Raw genomic sequence first — 20,480 nt, forward strand, 5'->3', positions numbered from 1 at the left:
GTTCATGACTAAAAAAATGCTTGGCAATGAAAACAAACATAACAAAATAAAAAATAAAATAAAATAAATACTTGAATAAATAGACCTAAATAAATAAATAAACAAGAAAGATAATAATAGTAAAAGAAAAAAAGTCAAAGAAGAAGACACACAAACAAATGATTTAAAGTTTAGATTTTTCTTGCTAAATCATCATACTGATTATCGTTAGTGTGCGATGTCTTCCCCTAAACGAATAAACAAAGTATTAAAGTAGCCTATGTACTATTATTTTGAAAAGCTCGACCGGAAGTGGGGCGTCCGTTGCCTGTGCCTTGACGCTGCCTGAGCCCCCCAGCCCCCTCTGTGTCTCTGTCCCAGTGTTGCCATTCCGACGCACATCCCTCTCAGACGAGCAACAGCTACGCGGAGTTGTTCAAAGTGGACTGCGCGGACAGAGATTCCTCCGCGGGCAGACGACACCTCTCACCCCGGGGTCTCCGCTCCTCTTTATCGCTCGGAGGAGGGGGGAAGAGCAGCGGCCGAGAGATGCGCCCCTGGACAGAGGTTCACTGTCGGTAAAGTCAGATAAAGAGAATGAGACTGAGGAACGGGCGCAGTGTAGCGCTCCTGTAGCATCGCAGCCACAACTCAGGATCAGGAGGAATAATAACAGGACCTGACTGAATGCAACGCTCGGTTTTTATTTCTGAGGATTTTTTTTCCTTTTCTTTCTTTCTTTCTTTTTTTTTTTTTTTTTTTTTGGTAGAATGGGGCGGTGAGAGCCCCTCATCACAACTGAGGACATGAGATTTGGGAGAGGAGGAACAAAAAGCTCGGCTGCGGTGCTCCGTGTCTGAGTCTCCATCCATCCGTCCATCCGTCCATCCGAAGGGTCCAGTCTACACACCTTTATTCATGTTGCAAAATCCTGTTTTATGACAATGGATTACTTGCTGTGGGTGTGCAGCCTCGTTGTCCCCGTGGTGCTGGCTGTAGAAGGTACGTCTGTTTTCTGGTTTTTTTTCATCACTACTTTTGCGTCCCGTGAATGAACAATGGGCGCGTTAGAATTTGGCACTGAAACACCTCATTGTCACCAAGAAAAAGAGACCATCACCATCAGACTGTAATGTGTTTTTTTTTTTTTCCCCGACAATCTGAATCATATTGGGGTCAGTCTAACCAGTCAGCTTTAAATACCCACATCAGTCATTTGTGTTGCTGGAGGTGAAATTACATCTGTAAGCAAGACTCCGTTCATGTTTTGCTTAATTAAAGCTGTTAATATAATGCGGACCCGCTCTGTTAAATAGGCAATTTGCTCTCTGATTGTAATCCACATGTATCAGCACGCCCCGTTCCCTCTGTATATCTGTGTGTGTGTGTGTGTGTGTGTGTGGTGTGTGTGTGTGTGTGTGTGATGACATCCCAGTGTTTCCATTGCGGCTGAAGGACTGCCCTGTTGCTATTGTCCCTGTTGTTGTCACACCCACAGGCTGAGTGAGGATGCCCACCTGCCCCACCTTTTTTCTTTCTTTCTTTTTTTTTTTTTTTTTTTTTTGAGAGGTTACATGCACACCTCAGAGAGGCAGCAGGGGAGACTGGGGACGGCTGCAACACTTAATTTTGCATTTCTCCCAGGTTCTCAAAAACCATTTGGGCTAACCAAAACCTTAAAAAAAAGATAGTTCACCTAAAAATGAAAAATTCTGTCATTATCTACTCACCCTCATGCCGATTGAGGGTCGGGTTTATTTTGTTACTCTGCAAAACACAGTGTTGTAGAATCTCCCGGACAATGCAAGTGAATGGTGACCAGTTTTCAAATGTAAAAAACACCAAACTGCTCGGCTGGTCTAATCTAAGTCTCCTAAAGTCCCAGCATGCCGTTTGCACACCGTCACACCACACACACACACACACACACACAGTTCAGACAGTGTGCATGTGAACGTGGCTCCAAGCTAAAGATCTACAGTGAAGATTCAGGCTGAAAACATGGTGTAACTTGGCATGTTGGGGCTTTAGGAGACTTGGATTACACCAGACGAGCAGTATGGAGGCGTTTTATAATTTTTTACATTTGAAAACTGGTCACCATTTGCTTCCATTGTTTGGGAGATTCTGCAACACTGTTTTCCTGTGAAACATCAGCAGTGTTTTTGAGGACTAACAAAATAAACCCAACCTTCAGTTGGCATAAAGGTGAGGAGATAATGACTAAAACTTTCATTTTTGGGTGAACTATCCCTTTAATATATTAAACTCCATCTGTCTGCTAAGTAGACTTGGTCGGTATCTATGTTTTTCCTACCCTGCTGATGGTCTGAGACGGTATTTGTGTTCAAAAACACAAATAGTTAAAAGCCGGTGATACAAGTCAGTGTAACATATATGACATTATCTATCTTACGATGCTTTGTGTCTAATGTGCGGTCAGCCTTCTTCTACAAGTCTGGCTGGATTTAAATCCAGAGAATGATGAATAAACAGGAAATAAGCGCCTTCATTCCAGATTCTTGCTAAAGGACCTGATGACACCTGTTGCCACGGACACCATCACGTCCTTTGGCTGAATGAAGGTGATTTATGGGCGTATCATGTGGCTAATGAACTGTTATTGTGGTTGGAAGAAGTCAACTCAAAGTCAAACGATATGTGGCAGTATTTCATGACTCCATATCTAGTCATCTTTAATTAATTATGTCGGAGACCTCGGCCAGTTATTTATTTTCAACCTCCAAATAATTCTCCTGTTGGCCAAGTTCCCTACTGAAAAAATTCATTTCATTTAATATTTTTATTTTCCATCAATTAAAAAAAGAGAAGAAGTTCAACCTCCAACCTGTTTCAGGGTATTTCTAAATACCTGGGTATACCACCCAAACCTACTGCTGCTCACCATATCATTTAAAGATTATTACAGATTATATATCGTTCAGAATATTTATTTGAAAGGATGGAGTCGGATGTCACAACTGACCCCAATCATGAGGACAACTGCAACAAAAATACATTAAATTTAACCAAAAAAATTTGTCACAATCAGCCAAGGACTCTAAAAATATGTATTGTTTAACAATAATATTATAGTATTGTTATTTTTTTAGTAGTACTTATCTGTATTTATCAGTATTTGGGTGAACAATTCTTTTACGCACCTCACAATGTCTTCTTTATGTTGAAAAATACGGTTCTGATATGGCTGGTTAGCTTAGCATAGCTTTCTAGCTAGCCACATGCTAATCATATCACTTGGAAGTCAACAAAATAGGGATTCAAACTAAGTAATGTTTGATCAATTAATTTTAAAAAACGCTAATGACAGAGGGACAAAAATGAAAAAACATGAAAAAAATGTTCATGATTGGAGGAATAAACCTTGTTGCAACTGTCCCCACCCGTTCAGTCATGACAGAGCATCTTGTGCTAGCTAGACACATGCTAATCATGTCATTTAGAAGTTACCAAAACAAGAATTTAAGCTAAGTTTTGATTAACTCATACAAAAGGTCACGGCTCAGTGTCATCACTCTAGCATGTTTCTGATTAGAGAAATAAGCCATCCCCTGTTGCAACTGCCCCCAGCCTCCCCTGCAGAGGGGTTGCCAGCGTAGAAACACAAACACCCTCCTCATATGATGCATGTTCCAAAGGTTCTAAACCTGCTGCTGGGTTCACCCACCAATCAGTGGTGTGGCTGGACGCTGAAACCCCCCGACCGGAGCGGATCAATCCTGAAGCGCCACAGGGACACACATGTGAAACACATTAGATGACAAGTGTGAATTAAAGGTCAATGGCTTAACAAGTATGCTGCAGCCCCTGAAGCTCCCTCCATCACCGAGGGGAGTGTTGCTCCAGGGAGAAAGCCCACCGCCCTCGCCAGCACCGCCGCCGCCGCCGCCTGCTACAGACCCACCCACCCTCCAACCCTCCTAGCCAGCCAGCCAGCGGCTCCTCTCTGAGCTGTAGCTACATTTCTCTGCCTCGCCTCCTTCTCTTTTCCCTCCCTGTCCAATCTGCCTCTCCTGGACCGTGGCCAGCCCAATCCCTCATCAATTCTGGTGTCAGCAAGTAAATCAATGCAGCGGCAGCGGCCCTCCAAGTCCCAGTGGGCTCTCACGGCGCGGTGATCAGCCCCGTTTCCCCCAACTGGACCACTAGCTGTTACTCAAAGCTCAGGGGTTAACTAATGTTTGTCCGCTGAGGATAAACATGAAGGGCAGATTATGGGATGGCTTTAAATGAGGAGGCCTTTTCTTTTCCACCCAGTTACATGTCGTTTCTTTAGCTGCTTGCTTACTCAGTGGATTTCAACACATGGCTTGAATCTGGAATTTGTTTTTTTTCGATTGGCAAGTGTTTGCGCATGGATGATGCAAGCTGGACTGCAACTTGAAGTGTGTGTGTGCTTATTTACAAAAGCTACAGTGATGACTTATCTCCCGATTCACACCAACAGACTGCAGTAAAAGCCTCAGCAACTGTGACATTTTTATGTTGTATTACTCTCATTTACAGTCAGCGTTTACTGTACTCTTATTTTAAAAGCTCGTAAACTAGACGGACGACCACTCAGAAAGCATTTTATAAGAGAGCCTGCAGGGCGTGTGAGGTGTGATTGTAGGAAAGGCGTTCAGCGTCAAGTTTTCAGATGGGTTTCTCATTAACGCAGAGCCTCGTTCACGTTTTCCCGCTTTCCAAACATTGGAAATATCAATAGGAATAATTGTTTGTTGACCTGTAAAAGCAGATGCAAGCAGCCCGGAGCAGAGAGATTGGATTAGGTCAGCTTGACTTGTTCAGGAACCGTTCATCGAGCATCAAACTGGGAATCACACTCGAATGTTAGCACTTGATGCTGTAGAGAGTCAGACTGTCAGGATTCTTCAAATCCACGATTCGATTCGATTTTTTTATTTAACCTTTTGTTTTTTGCATTGACAGTGATGCCACAGTCAGACTATGAAATCATAATTTGTACATCTTTGTATTACATATTCAGACTCTTCTTTAAAGGGATAGTTCACCCAAAAATGAACATTCAGTCATAATCGACTCACCCTCATGTCAGTTGAAGGTCAGGTTTAGTTGTTTTCGTGACCAGTTTTCAAACATAAAGAAAACAACAGAATAAAAACATAAAATGCCTCCATGCTGCTCGTCTGGTGTAATCCAAGTCTCCTAAAGCTCCAACATGCTGTTTGCACACCGTCACACCACACACACACAGTTCAGACAGTGTGCACAAGCATGTGGCTCAAAGCTAAAGATCTACAGTGAAGATTCAGGATAAAAACATGGTGTAAATAACATTTTTTAGTCAACTTGGCATGTTTGGGCTTTAGGAGACTTGGGTTACACCAGACGAGCAGTATGGAGACACTTTATGTTTTTATTCTGTTGTTTCTTCATGTTTGAAAACTGGTCACCATTCACTTCCATTGTTTGGTAGATTATGCAACAATGTTTTCCTGTGAAACTCCAGCAGTGTTTTGTGGACTAAAAAAAACAAAACCTGACCTTCAATCAGCATGAGGGCGAGTAGATAATGACTGAATTTTAATTTTTGGGTGAACTGTCCCTTTGAGGAGGTGATGCAGCTGAGAGATGCCACAGTATTTAATTTTATTCTCCATCACCATCGCCCGACCCCCACGCTGAGAACCACTGGCTTAGAATGAGCTCGGAAGTCATATTTCTGAGCGAGAACAAAAGGTCTTTTTGCACCTATTTATAACCGCGCATTTGATCATCCTGCGATCAGTGATGATGATGTTTGGCTGTTAATATTTCATATGTTTGCTTGTTGGCAGTGTCAGTGTAGTACAAGGCGAGGCCTCCCTTGTCATGATGCACCCGCTCTCTCAAAGTGAATAAAACATTAGCATGTGTGAGCTCCCAAAGCGCACTGAGAATGCAGAGTTGTGTGGCATTTTGGCTCCGGCGGGCGATCAGAATAAAAAAAAAAAAAAAAAAACGGTAAATGCCACGGGTGGTGGTGATGCTCTAAAGTTCCCACTGCAGCATTGTTTTCTTACCCCAGGGGCAGAATGACTCCACCGCTGCTGTAGTTTTATGGGAGAGCACAAGAAAGGGGTGGGGATGGGGGGTTCTGGATTTGAGTTATAGCAGCGAAGCGATCTCAGAGGTATTGTAAATTTGACAGGAGGGGGGAGAACTGTGGAACAAATGGGATCTTTTTCAATCTTAACCGTTTTCTAGGATTTAGTGAGTAGACGATAACACACTTTGGCGAGCAGAGTTGTTGGAGAACGCTAACCTTTTTAAAACTGAATTCTGAGTGTTTCAGAGTAACACATGTGCCTGGACTCAGATGTTTGGCTTCAGGATGCTCAGTGTCGTCGCCCCCCCCCTGCCGGCTAATAATAGTTTTGGTAAAAATATCAGCATTCTTTAAAGTCCAAGTGACAAATTCTGTGTTCTGCTGCTCCACAGTGAGGTCAAAGGTCAGACTGGGAGACAGAATATCACCCCGAGAGCTGCAAGGATTCAGTCTCGGTCAAGAGTGTTTCAGCGGAGTGATATCCAGCTCACACCGGGGGGTTGAACCCGTCTTATACAGAGCTACACTCTCAGAAATAAGGGCTCCTAAAGGGTTTTACCTGAGGTTCTACCCAGAACCATTTGCTCCTGAAGAACCCTTTGTTAAAGAAAGGTTTCGTCAAGGGTTCTTTGAAAGACTGAAGGTTCCAATAAGAACCGTTCTAAAAGAAAGAGTTAATCAAGGATTGTTGAAATCCTTTTTCTGTCGAGGGTTTGTCATGGGTTCTTTGTACCATAATATAAAAGGGTTCTCACTAGAACCTCTTTGGTGGGATCTAGTTAAATATTTTTAGAATATAAACTAGTTTCTGAACCCTGTGATGAGTTTAAAATAAAACCTTTGGAATAGCAATAGTTCTCGGTAGAACCCCCTGGATGGGTTCCAGGTACAACTTTTAGAATAAAAAAAGGTTCTCTTTAAATCCCACCAGGTGGGTTCTATATAAAACCATTGGAATATAAAAGGCTCTTGATAGAACCCCCCACATGACTTCTACATAAAAGGTTTAGGATATAAAAGGGTCTTTGTAGAACCCCCGGGTGGATTTTTGTTAAAACATTTGGAACATTTGGAACATGGCTGGGTTCTAGATTAGACCTTTGGAATATTAATGGCTTCTCGGTACAACCTCTTGGGTGGGTTCTAGTTTAATTTTTTAACTGGAACTGGAACATGAAAGGATTCTCAGTAGAACACCCTGGTGAGTTCGAAACAAAACTTTTGAAGTATAAAAACTTCACGGTAGAACCCCCTGGGTTGGTTCTTCATACAACTTTTAGAATAAAAGGTTCTCTTTAAATCCCACTGGGTGAGTTCTGTGTAAAACCTGTAGAACATAAAAGGCTCTTGAAAGTCCCTGCAAGTCCTAGATAAAACCTTTAGAATATAAAAAGCCCCTGGGTGGGTTCTAGTTAATACATTTGAAACATAAAAGGGTTCTCAGCAGAACCCCCTGAGTGGGTTCTAGAAAAACCTTCTGTATAAAAAACATTCTCAGTAGAACCCCCTGTGTGGATTCTACATGGAACCATTAGAATAAAAAAACCTGTCAGTTCTCAGTAGAACCCCTGGTGTGGCTTGTTGTGAGCACCCAGAAAGTGTAAAGGTTCTTGATAGAACCCCCAGAGATGGTTCTGGGTGAAACCTTTCACAGATGGATCTGGGGTCATCCCTAAATGTTGAGTTTGAGGTAGAACCCTCTAAAATAGTTCAAAGTGGAACCTTTATAAAAGGTTCTACCAAGAACCAAAGGACAAGCCAAAGAACCCTTGATGGTTCTAGTTAGCACCTTTCTGTCAGAGAGCGTGGGTCGGTCACCCCGCTGCCCCTGCATGCTTGTTGTGTGAGGTGAAGCCTGTTTAAAGGAGCATCAGCTCAGACCTGCGGTTAGCTGAGGTTGAGCGACTCTGCCTCCGTTGCCTCTGGGCAGCGGGAGACGAGAGGGACGGGGTGATGCACCGGATCAGACACCCAGGGGACGGGCTGGATCAGCGGCGCGGTCCAGGAGAACTCACTCAGCTGTGTGCCGCTGAGGGCCGAGTGTAGCCAAGCAGAGACAACGGCTGCTGATTTCACTGATTAGTTCCTCGTCTCTGGCTCAAGTCGCGCTAATCAGTAAAACAACCTTGTTCACAATCACATATTTGGGCTCAACAACTGAAGTTATTAGCTGCTGCGGCTCCACGCACACAAACGCAGAGAACCGGGAATGCTTTTAAAAAATGAGAAATGTATTTAAATCTGTCAGTAAATGTACATTCACTTTATTACTTTTGAATATCATGTAGAGATTAATGTGATTTTCTTTGTCAAAGACAGAGGCCACCACTTACTCCTTTTTAAATTTAGGAACATATTTCTTAAAACACTGCTGTCTGCACATAAAAGAATTCTGGTTAAAGGGATAGTTCACACAAAAATGAAAATTAAGTCTACTCACCCTGATTCTGATTGAAGGATAACAGGAAAACAGTGCTGCAGAATCTCCCAAACAGTGGAAGTGAATGGTGACCAATTTTCAAACATGAAAAAAACAACAGAATAAAAACATAACATGCCTCCATGCTGCTCCAGTTGTTTCTTCATGCTTGAAAACTGGTCACCATTCACTTCCACTGTTTGGGAGATTCTGCAACACTGTTTTCCTGTGAAACACCAGCAGTGTTTTGTGGACTAACAAGATAGTTGGGTGAACTATCCCTTTAAAGCTACAGAAAGCTTTACATTAAAGCATGATTCTTGTCACTTACCATTATGATATCTGTTGAACTTTTCCTTTAATTAATGCATAAATAAAGCATAAGTCATGAAAGCATGAATTAATATATCATTAATTAAATAAATAAATAAATAAATGATGAATTCATGTGATTAGTTAATACTTAATGGATCATCACTTAATGATTGTTGATTCAGATGGACTTCATACACTATAATTTAAAGAAAGAAAACAGCTTTTCAGAGCCACACACGATCAGCTTGAGCCTGTTCTCATAGAAATATTAACGTTGTTTATAACTGGTAGTCTAATTTGCAAACATCTGCATGTTGCTGCATGACTAATTGATGCTCCATTAAGCATTAACTAATTACATAAACTTACAGTGGCTTGATCTTTCTTAGGGGAAACAGGAATTCATGATATGTGCTGCATTAAAGGACCCGTGTGTAGGATTTAGAGGCATCTAACGGAGAGCTTGCAGATTGCAAACATCTCATTTCACTCACTGACACCCTTCAAAGTGTGTAGAAGAACCTACAGTTCAGGGCCCTGGAACCCTGTTGGATTTTTGCATTAGTGCAGAAAATAAACTCTGTGGCAAATGAAAGTTTATGATACTGACACATTTTGTTCAGTCAGATTGTGATTTTTGAAGTATAAATTGCTAGTGAAAGGTAATTCTAGGCTTTAAACGAGCTTTAACATCCATGGCAACCACTGTAGTCTCATTTAGCCGCTTGTTAGCAACCATATAAAAGCTTCTTAATTCAAGAATGAGGTATTTACTGATGTATTTTATGTCATAGAACAAAATGTCAAGATCTCAGACTTAACCTCAGGCATTTAAACAAAAACCCATTCAGAAAGCAGTTGACTTCCTGACGAGAGAACCAGAAGTGCTAATATGCTAACTAATTTCTAGGTTTTATTCCTGTAGCACTCTACTCCTAAGAGCACAACGGGACGTCTTCAAACTGCTTCTTTTGTCCGAGCAACAGACCAAAATCCCCCAAACTCTTCATTTACTATCAGAAATGACAAAGAAAAGCTGTAAATCCTATTGCTGATTTTTGTCTCAGCTTCTAACAAGGTGGCCCATAATCTGTCAAACTTGTCTTTATTTTGAACAAAACAATCCATCATCAGACACCAGTTGTCAACTCCTGTCAACTTGTTTCCATTTACACACACCCATACACAGCCAGGCTCATTTACATAGAAACAAAGAACTTGCAAGTCTTACTACTTGCTTTAAGTCTTGTCTGTAACTGCAGTGTAAACGTGACCATGTGAAGCCCTTAAAACCAGGACAGATTACTGTATTTAGCTCCATTATGATCTGCAGGGTCTTTGCAGATCATCAGGTCTATGCTATTCATGCTTCAAACTCAAACCTAAAGCAAAATGCCATAAACCAGCATCACCAACTACAGTTCCAGTATTTTAGTAGTAGTCATTTTCACTAGCTTGCAGGATTTGTTGGCCTGTGTAGCTGATGTTGGCGGTTGGTTTGTGTAGCTAACTTTAGCCTTTGGTCTTTTCTAGTAATGTTTCTTTAAATGAGATATTGAGTTCTGGGATGATGACAGTATTTTCACAGCTGAAGGCAGAACTGTAACTATACTGTGATGATGGTCACCTTTTCTGATTTAATTACAAATTAGTGGCAAAATTTCCACCCTGTGAAGCTTTTTTTTTTTCAGCAGAGGACATGATAATGAAATGATATTGAAGAATAAGCTGGTTTTACTGAGACCAGGGTGTCAGTGTGCACGGTAGTGTTTAATTCTTTAATTTATAATGTATTTTAAAAATACATTCCTGCTAATAATCTCCATTTTTACTAAATGTATCTGTTATTACATCTTTTTTTTCTGTAACTGTAATGAATTACTCTGTGCCTTTGTGCAGTCTTTGGTTAAAAGGGAAACTCTCATTTTGAACGCCACAGATGCTATCTATCCTGTTGGATGTCGAGATCACTATTCATTATCTCTCAAAAGAAGAAGAGCCATTGTGGTTTTGTCTAATGAACACACAGAACAGACTGTAAACACTGCACGTATCTGTGGCTCAGCGGCTACAGATGGACCAGTGATCTCTCCACTCAATCAAACAACTTCTCTTATTGACACAAAGAAGCCAAGGACACGCTGTACTGTAACTGCACCGTCCTCTGTGTTTAAGGCAAACATTACACAACATTATTGCTATTATAATACAACATGATGGTAGCAGAACAAAGCCATGTTTCTCAGGAACAGTGTTGCTGTTGCTCCACACAGGACATGCTATTTGTTTACCCTCTCACACCCTCCTTTTAGCGCCGTTATCAACGACTCGTGAGCAAATGGTGCACAGCAGGCGTCGTGTCATTGAGTCTCCACGAAGAAAGTGTAATTGTTTCAGTAATTATGTGCTAACAGCAACAGAACAATGGGAGTCAAGGCGGCCACAGCTGTATGTTGAGAGCCGACAGAGGGGTTGCCTCTTCTGAGGTGTAAAATGAACTCGCTGGACCGCCGCTCGGGTGACAACTGATTGACAGCCTGACAACAACGCTCATTGATCCTGCTGTTCGTTCTCCGACTGTCTGCCCCAAAGTCGTAAACAGCTAGGTGACGAAAACAACCGCTCAGATCACCTGTTTGACAAAACTCAGTGGAAAGGCGTCACACTTTTCAGATGAAAGCCTCCCTCTCCCCTCCACCCCTACCCCAAATGTGATATATTAAATTTGCCTGACGCATGTGTGACCTCTCCGAACCGCCGCTGCTTAATGGAATTCTTCCCACTGAAGGCATCTTGGAGGATGCTTTGTTCTTAGTTCCACAAATGAATATTGAAAGGAGTGCATTTGCCAGTGCCAAACACACACAGAGAGAAAGCCTTAATTAGGCAGCATCACAGATACGCCATGATTGTCAGTGCTTTCAAAAAAACTGAGTGCATGTGGGTGCAGGTTATGAAAGAGAGGATGTTTTACCTGCATCCTTTGTCAAGCAGATGTGTGTGTGCATGTGTGTGTGTGTGCTCCTTAAAGGTACAGTTTGGAGTATTTGAAGTGAAATAATGAACTGCTGTGAACGTGGTCAGCAACAAAAGGTATTTTAGCCACTTAAAAAAAGGTGTGCGCTATATTTAGAATATTTTCACCACTTTACTTTGCAGCCAGACCATCTTCTCTGACTGGAAATAATAATTATATAAGACAAATATTGCTTTCTCCAAACAGACCAAACTCCATTGGTGAAATTAGTAATTTTACCCTGCAGAACACAGGAGCTGCTGGTCTGTCGCTGCCTTGTTGTGTTAGTTAGTTTGTGTTGTTGTGCATCTTCAGGTGAATCTGAACTAACCTTTCAAAATGCCAAAGTCGCACAATAACACAAACTAACAAATTGAGGCAACAGTAGATCAGCAACTCCTGTGATCTGCCTGGTAAAATGACTGATTTCACGTATGGAGTTTGGTTGGTTTGGAGAGAGTGGCATTTGGTTTATATAACAGTGGTTTTGTAGCAGAAAAGGCTGTCTGATGGCAAAGAAAAGCTGTGAAAATATTCAAAATATATGGATCGCCATTTATGTAAGGCAATTATCACTTTCTCCAAACATACCAAAGTAATTTTTACCTTGCAAAAATACAACATACAGTTGCTGGTTTACCGCTGTCTCAGTCTGTTAATTTTTGGTGTTATTTTGTGACTAACTATCCTTTAAAACACAATAACACAAACAAACTAAAAGACCAAGGCAGCAGGAGACCAGCAACTCCTGTCTTCTGTGAGTTAAAATTACTGATTTCTTCTATGGAGTTTGGTTTATATAACAGCAGTAAACCAGTGGAAATATACATATACATATGCATACATATAGTGTACACTTAAATAGACATATATAAAATATATATTTTAGGCAGACCTTTTTTTTAAGTGGCTAAAATTCTTTTAATTGCAGACCCTGTCCACAGCAGTACATTATTTAGCGTCCATGTTCGTGTCCCTGTCTGCTATCGATCGTCGTCTACAGTAGATAATACACTATCAGTGCCTCAGACAACCTCAGTTAAAATAATCCAAAATATCCCTTTAATGCTGAGCAACAATTTGCTTTCTCCTTTTCACACCTTTGAAGTCTGATTTGTCAACCTTCCTCCTACTCTTTTTTGCAGAAACCCTTATGGACAGTCGGTGGGCAACCACAGAGCTGGCTTGGACCACGTTCCCAGAGAGTGGGGTGAGTGAGTGTGTGTGCATGTGTTGAGTTTGTTTTGCATTCTTCTTTTTTTTTTGTTCCATTTGCTTGTTAATAGAGCCCAGTCTGCCTTGAACAGCACACCTCCTACTGTTTTATATCTTTGTTTTTGCAGTGTATGTTTGCTTTCTTGGATACTAAAAAGCAAATGAGAAACACACTGTGTGACATTGTGTGGAAGAAATCAAGGATTTTCAGTATTTAGAAAATGTTAAAAGCTTGACGAACAAATATAGTACTTTAAACAAACAAATGAGCAAACACGCAGATACACAAAGCAAATCCCCACAGTGTGTAAGGACTATTAGGTATGCTCTACCTTGCGTGTCTCCCCAGGATAGAGAGCCTGATAATTGAAAGCATGTGTCTGTGTCTTTTGTATTATAGGCCCAAGAGCGCATTACAGGCAGAAATTAAGGTTTTCAGTAGATACCCCCTATAGGAACGGTGAGAAAATAAAACAACATGAATTTGACCCCAGGGCTAACAGCCTGACAGACCTCCCCCACTCCCGGCCAGTGTAATTTGTCTTGCGCTACGTGAGCGCAAAGTCAGTCAATGGAAATGCTGGGTTTCCATGGAAACGATCTTCGGCAGCCCCCCCCCCCTCTCCACAAGGGCCGGCTCTGAATGTCCTAGCATCCATGAAGTCATATGTCACGACTGGCGAGGCAGCCCCTCTCCTCGCGCCTGACAAGCCCATACGTTCGGGGGCCGGCAATTATCATATTTGTCAGGTAGTGCATCAACGTGTTGCTGGTGATTTACGACGTCTAATGCTGACTCTTGGGCTCATCGTTTGGGAATAAATTGCACAGGAGCTCAGAGACGTGAGATGAGTTATGCATTATTTTCTTCCAGTTGAAATAATCAATTTCTGGGAAGCTCATTTGTTATGGAAACGAAGCATTCAGTCCGAGGGGGAATTAGGAAAAAAAAAATCAAAAAAGATTGACTTCTCACAAGGTTATTTCCTAATGGACAAAATTTATTGACCAATGAAGCCATTTATCATAGCCTGTAATGTTAGTTACCATACACAAAGACCAGTGTTTACAATAAAGTTGTACATTGACATAGTTCTTTTTTCTTTTTTGTCCTATTGACACACAGACAGAAGTCATGTTCATGTCAGGATAGTCCTTAAGGCTGGCCTTCATCAACAAGGATTAAATTATGTTGCACCAAACTTTTAAACTATCTTAAAATTAAGAAAGATTACATTTAAACGTCTCTTTAAACCTCAGTTTAGTTCTTGCTCTGAAGTTGGATTCAATTTAAATGTGTTGCAGCAAAACTTCATTATGTTGCACAGAGGAAGTAATTTTAACGTTAAATGTCCTCAAGTGTGAGTTTAAGATTAATATTGATCACAGTTAAATCACAAATGAAAATTCGGTCATTATCAACTTGGATTACACCAGACGAGCAGTATGGAGGCATTTTATGTTTTTTTCCGGCTGTTTTTTTAAATGTAAAAACTGGTCACCATTAACTTCCATTGTTTGGGAGATTCTGCAACACAATTTTCCTGTGAAACTCCAGCAGTCTTTTGTGGACTAACAAAATAAACCCGACCTTCAGTCGGCATGAGGATGAGTAGATAATTAATGAATTTTCATTTTTGGGTGAACTGTCCCTTTAAAACCTCAATCCAGTCAGAATCTTAGATTCACACTTGAGGACAATTAACTTTTAAAATTACATCGTCTTTGAGATGGATTGAGCAAAATAATGAAGTTCTTTGAAGAAAATTCAGCCAATTCAGTTTTCTGATGAGTCTCTTCTATCTTTCGCTCCAGTTGAGACGTTGAAACAGCCAGTTGTTTCCTCGCAGTCCGTTTTTCCTCACTATGTCGATGCTCCATTAATTCAGTGAGCAAGATTTCCTCAAAGATAGAGGAATTAGAGCTTCGCTGCTGAGCCACCATAAGTAGGCTAGGCTTTTTAGCTAGCTAGCATATTATATAATGACATGGCATATGTGCAGATATGGCACCATTCAGTTCAGTGAGGATTTCTTGTTCTTTAGTGCACATGCCAAAAAAAAAACATGCATTTTTGAATCACTATTTTGGCTCTAGGAAAGTTTTGCAAACATAAAAACGCCATGGACCAAAAATTCATCATAGGAAGAGTCATAATTGACCTTGTTAGCAGTCAGAGGTGTCCTGCCAACAGTTTTACAGACGTCTCTTTTATAATGGTTACTTAAAGAGAAAATGTTTTTTGGGCCACAGGGGAATTTTTCACTGCATTGCCAAAATTGGAAGCAAGGCTAAGTGGCAGTGCCCAGTCAAGGCTCTATTATACGTCTATCTAATAACATTTAGTTAACCTTATAGGTGACCCCCTCTTTTGTATGCAAATGTACTTATTTATTTATTTATTTGTATAACCTTGGATTTATTAAACTGAGCTTTTAATTGTGCACTGGAGCTCTGTTTACTCATTTTAAACCTGGTTTTGCTAACCTCTGATTAGAACTAATCTTAGATTTGTCGGTGCAGCCCAGTCTAAATGATTCTTTTCAAAGCTCCATGGTGTAAAAAAAGACATCAGTCCACCTGGTTTATTAACCACTACAAATGCAAATATCTGCTCTCAGACTATATGTGTAGGCATCAGAAAATATATGTAATATATTCTGCGTAACCTCAAGTGCTCAGGAGTGCTGCCGAAGTGCAATCACACTGACAGAGCTGCATTTAGATGGCCATTTTAATAAATAACTCACAGTTTGCATTATAGATATATGGGGAAAGTTTCCATTTAAACGCACAGTTTCGTGCTCTCATCGCTCTTAGCCCAGATAACAAATTTATATGTTATAGAAACCAAATCTCCTCTTGAGGCTTTTTTGATTGCACTGCAGCAGTTACAGATACGAGCACTGCTTCCTATAAGTGTGTCTGCAGTCGGTGTGTTTACAGGCACTGTAGGTAGACTTCTGACACGATCTTAGCTGCAAAACATCCCTTTTTTACGAACCTCCAACATGTGATCAGCATCACAACTGTTAGTCAAATAGGCATAATGCATGAAATGTGTTTTAATGGGAAAATGTTTTCTATTAATAGTCTGTAATGATTGAAATTTTCTGAATGATTCATGCAATTAGAAGCATTTTAGCTGCAAATTATTCCTCACAGGCCACATGTACGCAACACACTGTGGGAATGAGTGTGCGTTAGTGTGCATGGGTTGCATTTTTATGCTCTGTTTGTATCCAACGTCACTTTGCTGTTTTGAATGCCCTTTATGCCTGAATGGTCGGCATTAGGATGCGCTGCATTTAACATTACTCAATATTAATTGACATCGTATTGGATAAGTGAGTTTCTGCTGTAGCTCAGCTGCTGCTGGATAAGAAGAAGAACTGTTGTCGCATTAGGAGCAAGCATTAGATAATCAATTGAATTTAGTCTCATTTTATTCTTAAACCGAGTCCACTCTTCTCTGCATCAGCCGTCCACAGTTGTTCCAGACTCCCCGCTGTCAACTGTTCCTTTGTCACAGTGTCTCTCTGTTGTTTCCACAGTGGGAGGAAGTGAGCGGCTACGACGACTCCATGAGCCCAATCAGAACCTACCAGGTGTGTAATGTTCGACAGCCCAACCAGAACAACTGGCTCAGGACGGACTTTATCCCCCGTAAGGGCGTGCTGCGCGTCTACGTGGAGCTCAAGTTCTCCGTCCGTGACTGTGCCAGCATCCCCAACATCCCCGGCTCCTGCAAAGAGACCTTTAATCTGTTTTACTACGAGTCAGAGGAGGACGCAGCCACAGACACCAACCCTCAGTGGAGGGAGAACCCATATGTGAAGGTGGACACTATTGCCCCAGATGAGAGTTTCTCTCTGCTGGAGGCAGGCAGGATCAACACCAAAGTCCGCAGCTTTGGCCCCCTCTCCAAGGCGGGTTTCCACCTGGCCTTCCAGGACCTGGGCGCCTGCATGTCGCTCATCTCAGTCAGGGTTTTCTTCAAGAAGTGCTCCACTACCATCGCCAATTTCGCTGTCTTCCCTGAGACTGCCACCGGGGCAGAAGCCACCTCCTTGGTGATCGCTCCGGGGGCCTGTGTGACCAACGCCATGGAGGTGTCCGTCCCTCTGAAGCTCTACTGCAACGGGGACGGCGAGTGGATGGTTCCTGTGGGCTCATGCACCTGCGTCGCCGGCTATGAACCTTCTGCGGACGACACCCAGTGCCAGGGTATGTGTATTTAACAGACATTTGGACTTTTATTTAACCAAACCTCCTTTATATGCTCAGTGCAAGTCACCTCAGTCTGTGCCCTCCTCTCTGCATTTATTGTGTGGCTCCTGAAAGGGGGTGAAGGAGGGTGGAGGAGAGTATGAATTAATGAGGTGTTGCAGAGAGGAGCAGCATACAAATATTGTGAGAGCAGGGCGGGAGGGAGAGAAAGATAGCGGGGAAGGCACAAAATAGAGAGCCAGAGAGGAAAATGCAGATAATAGAAGGGAAAGGCGTCCCGAGTCCAGAGAAGAGAGATATTAACAGAGAGGGAGAGATAGTGTGAGTCAAAAGGTGTGAATTGCCAAAGATGGGATGGAAACTGCAGCCAAAAGGAGAAGAATGAAAAGGAAGGGTGGGGGCTGCAGGAAGTCAAAGACAGACAAGCGAAGCCTCCTCTCACCTGGGCGTGAGAAATAGTGTCTAACATGCGCTGGAGAGCTCATTCGTTGCCATTTGGCGGCTCAAGGTTAAAAGCTTGCCGCCAATGCCTGATAAAAAGCTCTCTAGGGGTTCAGCAAGCGCTTGCGATGAGGAAGTGTAATTTCCTCCGCGGCCTCCCGTTAGTTAATCTACAGGCGGCCACACTCATTAACACCATTCAGACCAACGTGAGCCAACACTGCCACGCTAACATTAATCACTCAGACATTTCATTTCTTACCTCAGTCTGGCCGCTCGCTCGCAGCCAAACACTGCATGAGATGGAGAGAAGGCGAAGAAGAGGAGGAGAGAGGAGACGACAGAGGGGGGGAGAGGGGAACATTAGTATATCAAAAGCCCCTTTTTACACTGGACAAAAAGCTCACTAACGTCCCCCAACATCTTGCTTTTGTCTTCAGTGGGAAAGGCTACAATCGGCATTCAGTCCCAAGTCAAATGACTCGGCAGTAGTTATGGGTTTTTATCAGCTCCGGCTCTGATTGGCAGTGATGGAAACATGACACCAGGGTGCAACGAACAATTATTTTCATTATTGTTTAATCTATTGATTATTTTCTCAATTAATTATTAATTGTTTTGTCAATAAATTGCCACAAAATGGTGAAAAATGTTGGTGACGTCCTGAAATGGCGTGATTTGTCCACAGCCCAACGACATTCAGTTTACTGTCACAGAGGAGAAAAGAAACTATTCACCTTTGGTACCTTTTGCCATTCTTTACTTAAAAATGACTCAAAATGATTGATCAATTATAAAACTAGTTGGTGATTAATTGAATAGTCAGTTAATTGTTGCAGCTCTTGTAGACATGTTCATTTTTGCCCCTTTTCGGCAGAGGCAATGAAGGTTCGACGTCTCCATCGGTGTAAAGTTTCATCTCAAAGTGATTTTATATCGTTTATTTGGACAATATGATATTTGCAGATAGTCTGCCACAACACAATGTGGATTTAATTCAATGCAGGAGCCTGCAATCGATATCAGACGATATCATATGTCCATTTAACACATTCATCTCACAGAATGCCATGGTTATTTCAAAATAAAGGTGCATCTTAAAGATGACAGTATAGATCGATATTTTCACTTTGCATCGATTGTATTGGAAAGTTGAATATTTAATCGGAATATTGATCTGGATCAGTCTGCTTGTGTCAGCGCAGCGCTGCAGAGTTTGCACCCAGTTGAAGGTGTGTATTTAGCTGAGCAGCTGAAAAACGGTGGACAAACATGTTATTTCCTATACATTCTTCAGAATAAAAGTCCCCTGTTATTCATTTTATTATGAAGCAGCAAAATCAGGAAACGTTTTCATCAGCAGTAACTTAATATCACTACTATCCAGCTGGAAGTGAACATGGAACAGTAAAATAAAACAGATACCTGAAAGTGCAAACAGCGACAGAGAGAAACTAAACTTCAAACTAGGGTTGGGCGATATGTTAAAATTTTCCAAACGATCATTGTCAGCCCTTCCATCTGCGATTGGCGATATCATCGTCCTCCTCCCACCTCCTCCCGTCCTCTCGGGTCTCAGCTGGGAGATGTGCGCAAGCGGCGAATTCACTGTTACACATGCTATGTACATTCACTACGTCCAATAGACAAAATAAACTCAAAAAGTGTCTAGAAATGACATGTTCTCACACTTATTTTCCGTTTTAAATGAAGAAATACAACTGTACATCTTCTGAATTCAAATTTCTCTGTTTTACTGAAATAAGATGACCGGCTGAGTGGGTGTGTACTGCACTGCAGAGCAGAGGCGATCACTCTGCAGACATTAGCAAAATAAAATGACAAATATTGCCCTAAAAATGGGCCAAAAAAAGCAATCAGCGATGAGTTGAGCCCATCGTCAATCACCCAACCCTACTTCATACCACAGAGATTCAGTTAAAAGCTACAAAAGCACTGAGAGCTGGAGCGCTGTAGTGGCTCAGGTCATCGAGCGTGTAACCCATATACAGAGGCCATCAGTCCTCAGCAGCAGGCGTGGGTTCGATTCCAACCTGCGGCCCTTTGCTGCACATCTCCCCCCCCTCCTCTAACAAATAAAGGCTAGAAAGCCTAGAATGCTTTTAATAACCTCTGTCTTCCTGCATGCACATCCCAGTGAGCATTTTTCATTTGAAAAGTCATTTAAAAGACGACCATGGTCACCGTTGAAAAGACTTTCAGAAGTGGTTCAAAGGTGAAAGTTTTTTCAGCGACTAATTGAAGTTGTTGATTGAATCTGTAAACCATCTCTGTAAACCACAGAGATTTACAAAAGTGACAAGTTGAATGCTTCAGTAAATTTGTGTTTTTTGTGTCTTGATGCTGTAACCGCATTTCAGCTGGTTTTAAAGAAGGTGAAAAGAGGTCTTGGACATTAAAACTGAATATCAACCTGTTTTTAACTTGAGATCCATGTTGTAATCCAGGTTAGTGTTCACTGGGATGAGTCGAGTCTCTGCTTTCCAGTGCACATCAGAAAAAAACAAAGGCAAACTCATCTCCTGGCAATGGGAAAAGGGTCAGTCGCCTATTTTTAGCAGGTTTATTTGCATTTTAAAAAACCTGTCGTGCTAATTTTGGTGTAAAAATGGTAAAAAACAGGAGAATCGTTGTGCCCTCCAAAGAGGATTGAAGCAAGCCAGTGGGGTGATTCAGCACCCGCTCGAACAGAGGCGAGGAAAACAAACAAATAAAAGAAAATGATGATGCACAGTGTAATAGAAGAGAAATAAATCAGATCAGAGAGTGTA

General features: G+C 41.7%; 1 protein-coding gene across 1 annotated transcript in view; it reads left to right on the top strand.

The window, feature by feature from the left end:
- The first annotated feature begins 308 nt into the window (after positions 1 to 308).
- The window catches only part of ephb3a (eph receptor B3a), a 48,825-nt gene continuing 28,653 nt past the window's right edge, over positions 309 to 20,480 (top strand). The window contains exons 1-3 of the mRNA XM_084733051.1: positions 309 to 981; positions 12,948 to 13,012; positions 16,572 to 17,244. Of these exons, the coding sequence (XP_084589177.1) occupies positions 918 to 981; positions 12,948 to 13,012; positions 16,572 to 17,244 (802 nt within the window). The 5' untranslated portion in view covers positions 309 to 917. The remainder of the gene's footprint in view (positions 982 to 12,947; positions 13,013 to 16,571; positions 17,245 to 20,480) is intronic.

This window comes from Lutjanus erythropterus, chromosome 12, assembly GCF_056507025.1.
Source record: "Lutjanus erythropterus isolate fLutEry1 chromosome 12, fLutEry1.hap2, whole genome shotgun sequence".
NCBI lineage: Eukaryota > Metazoa > Chordata > Actinopteri > Lutjaniformes > Lutjanidae > Lutjanus > Lutjanus erythropterus.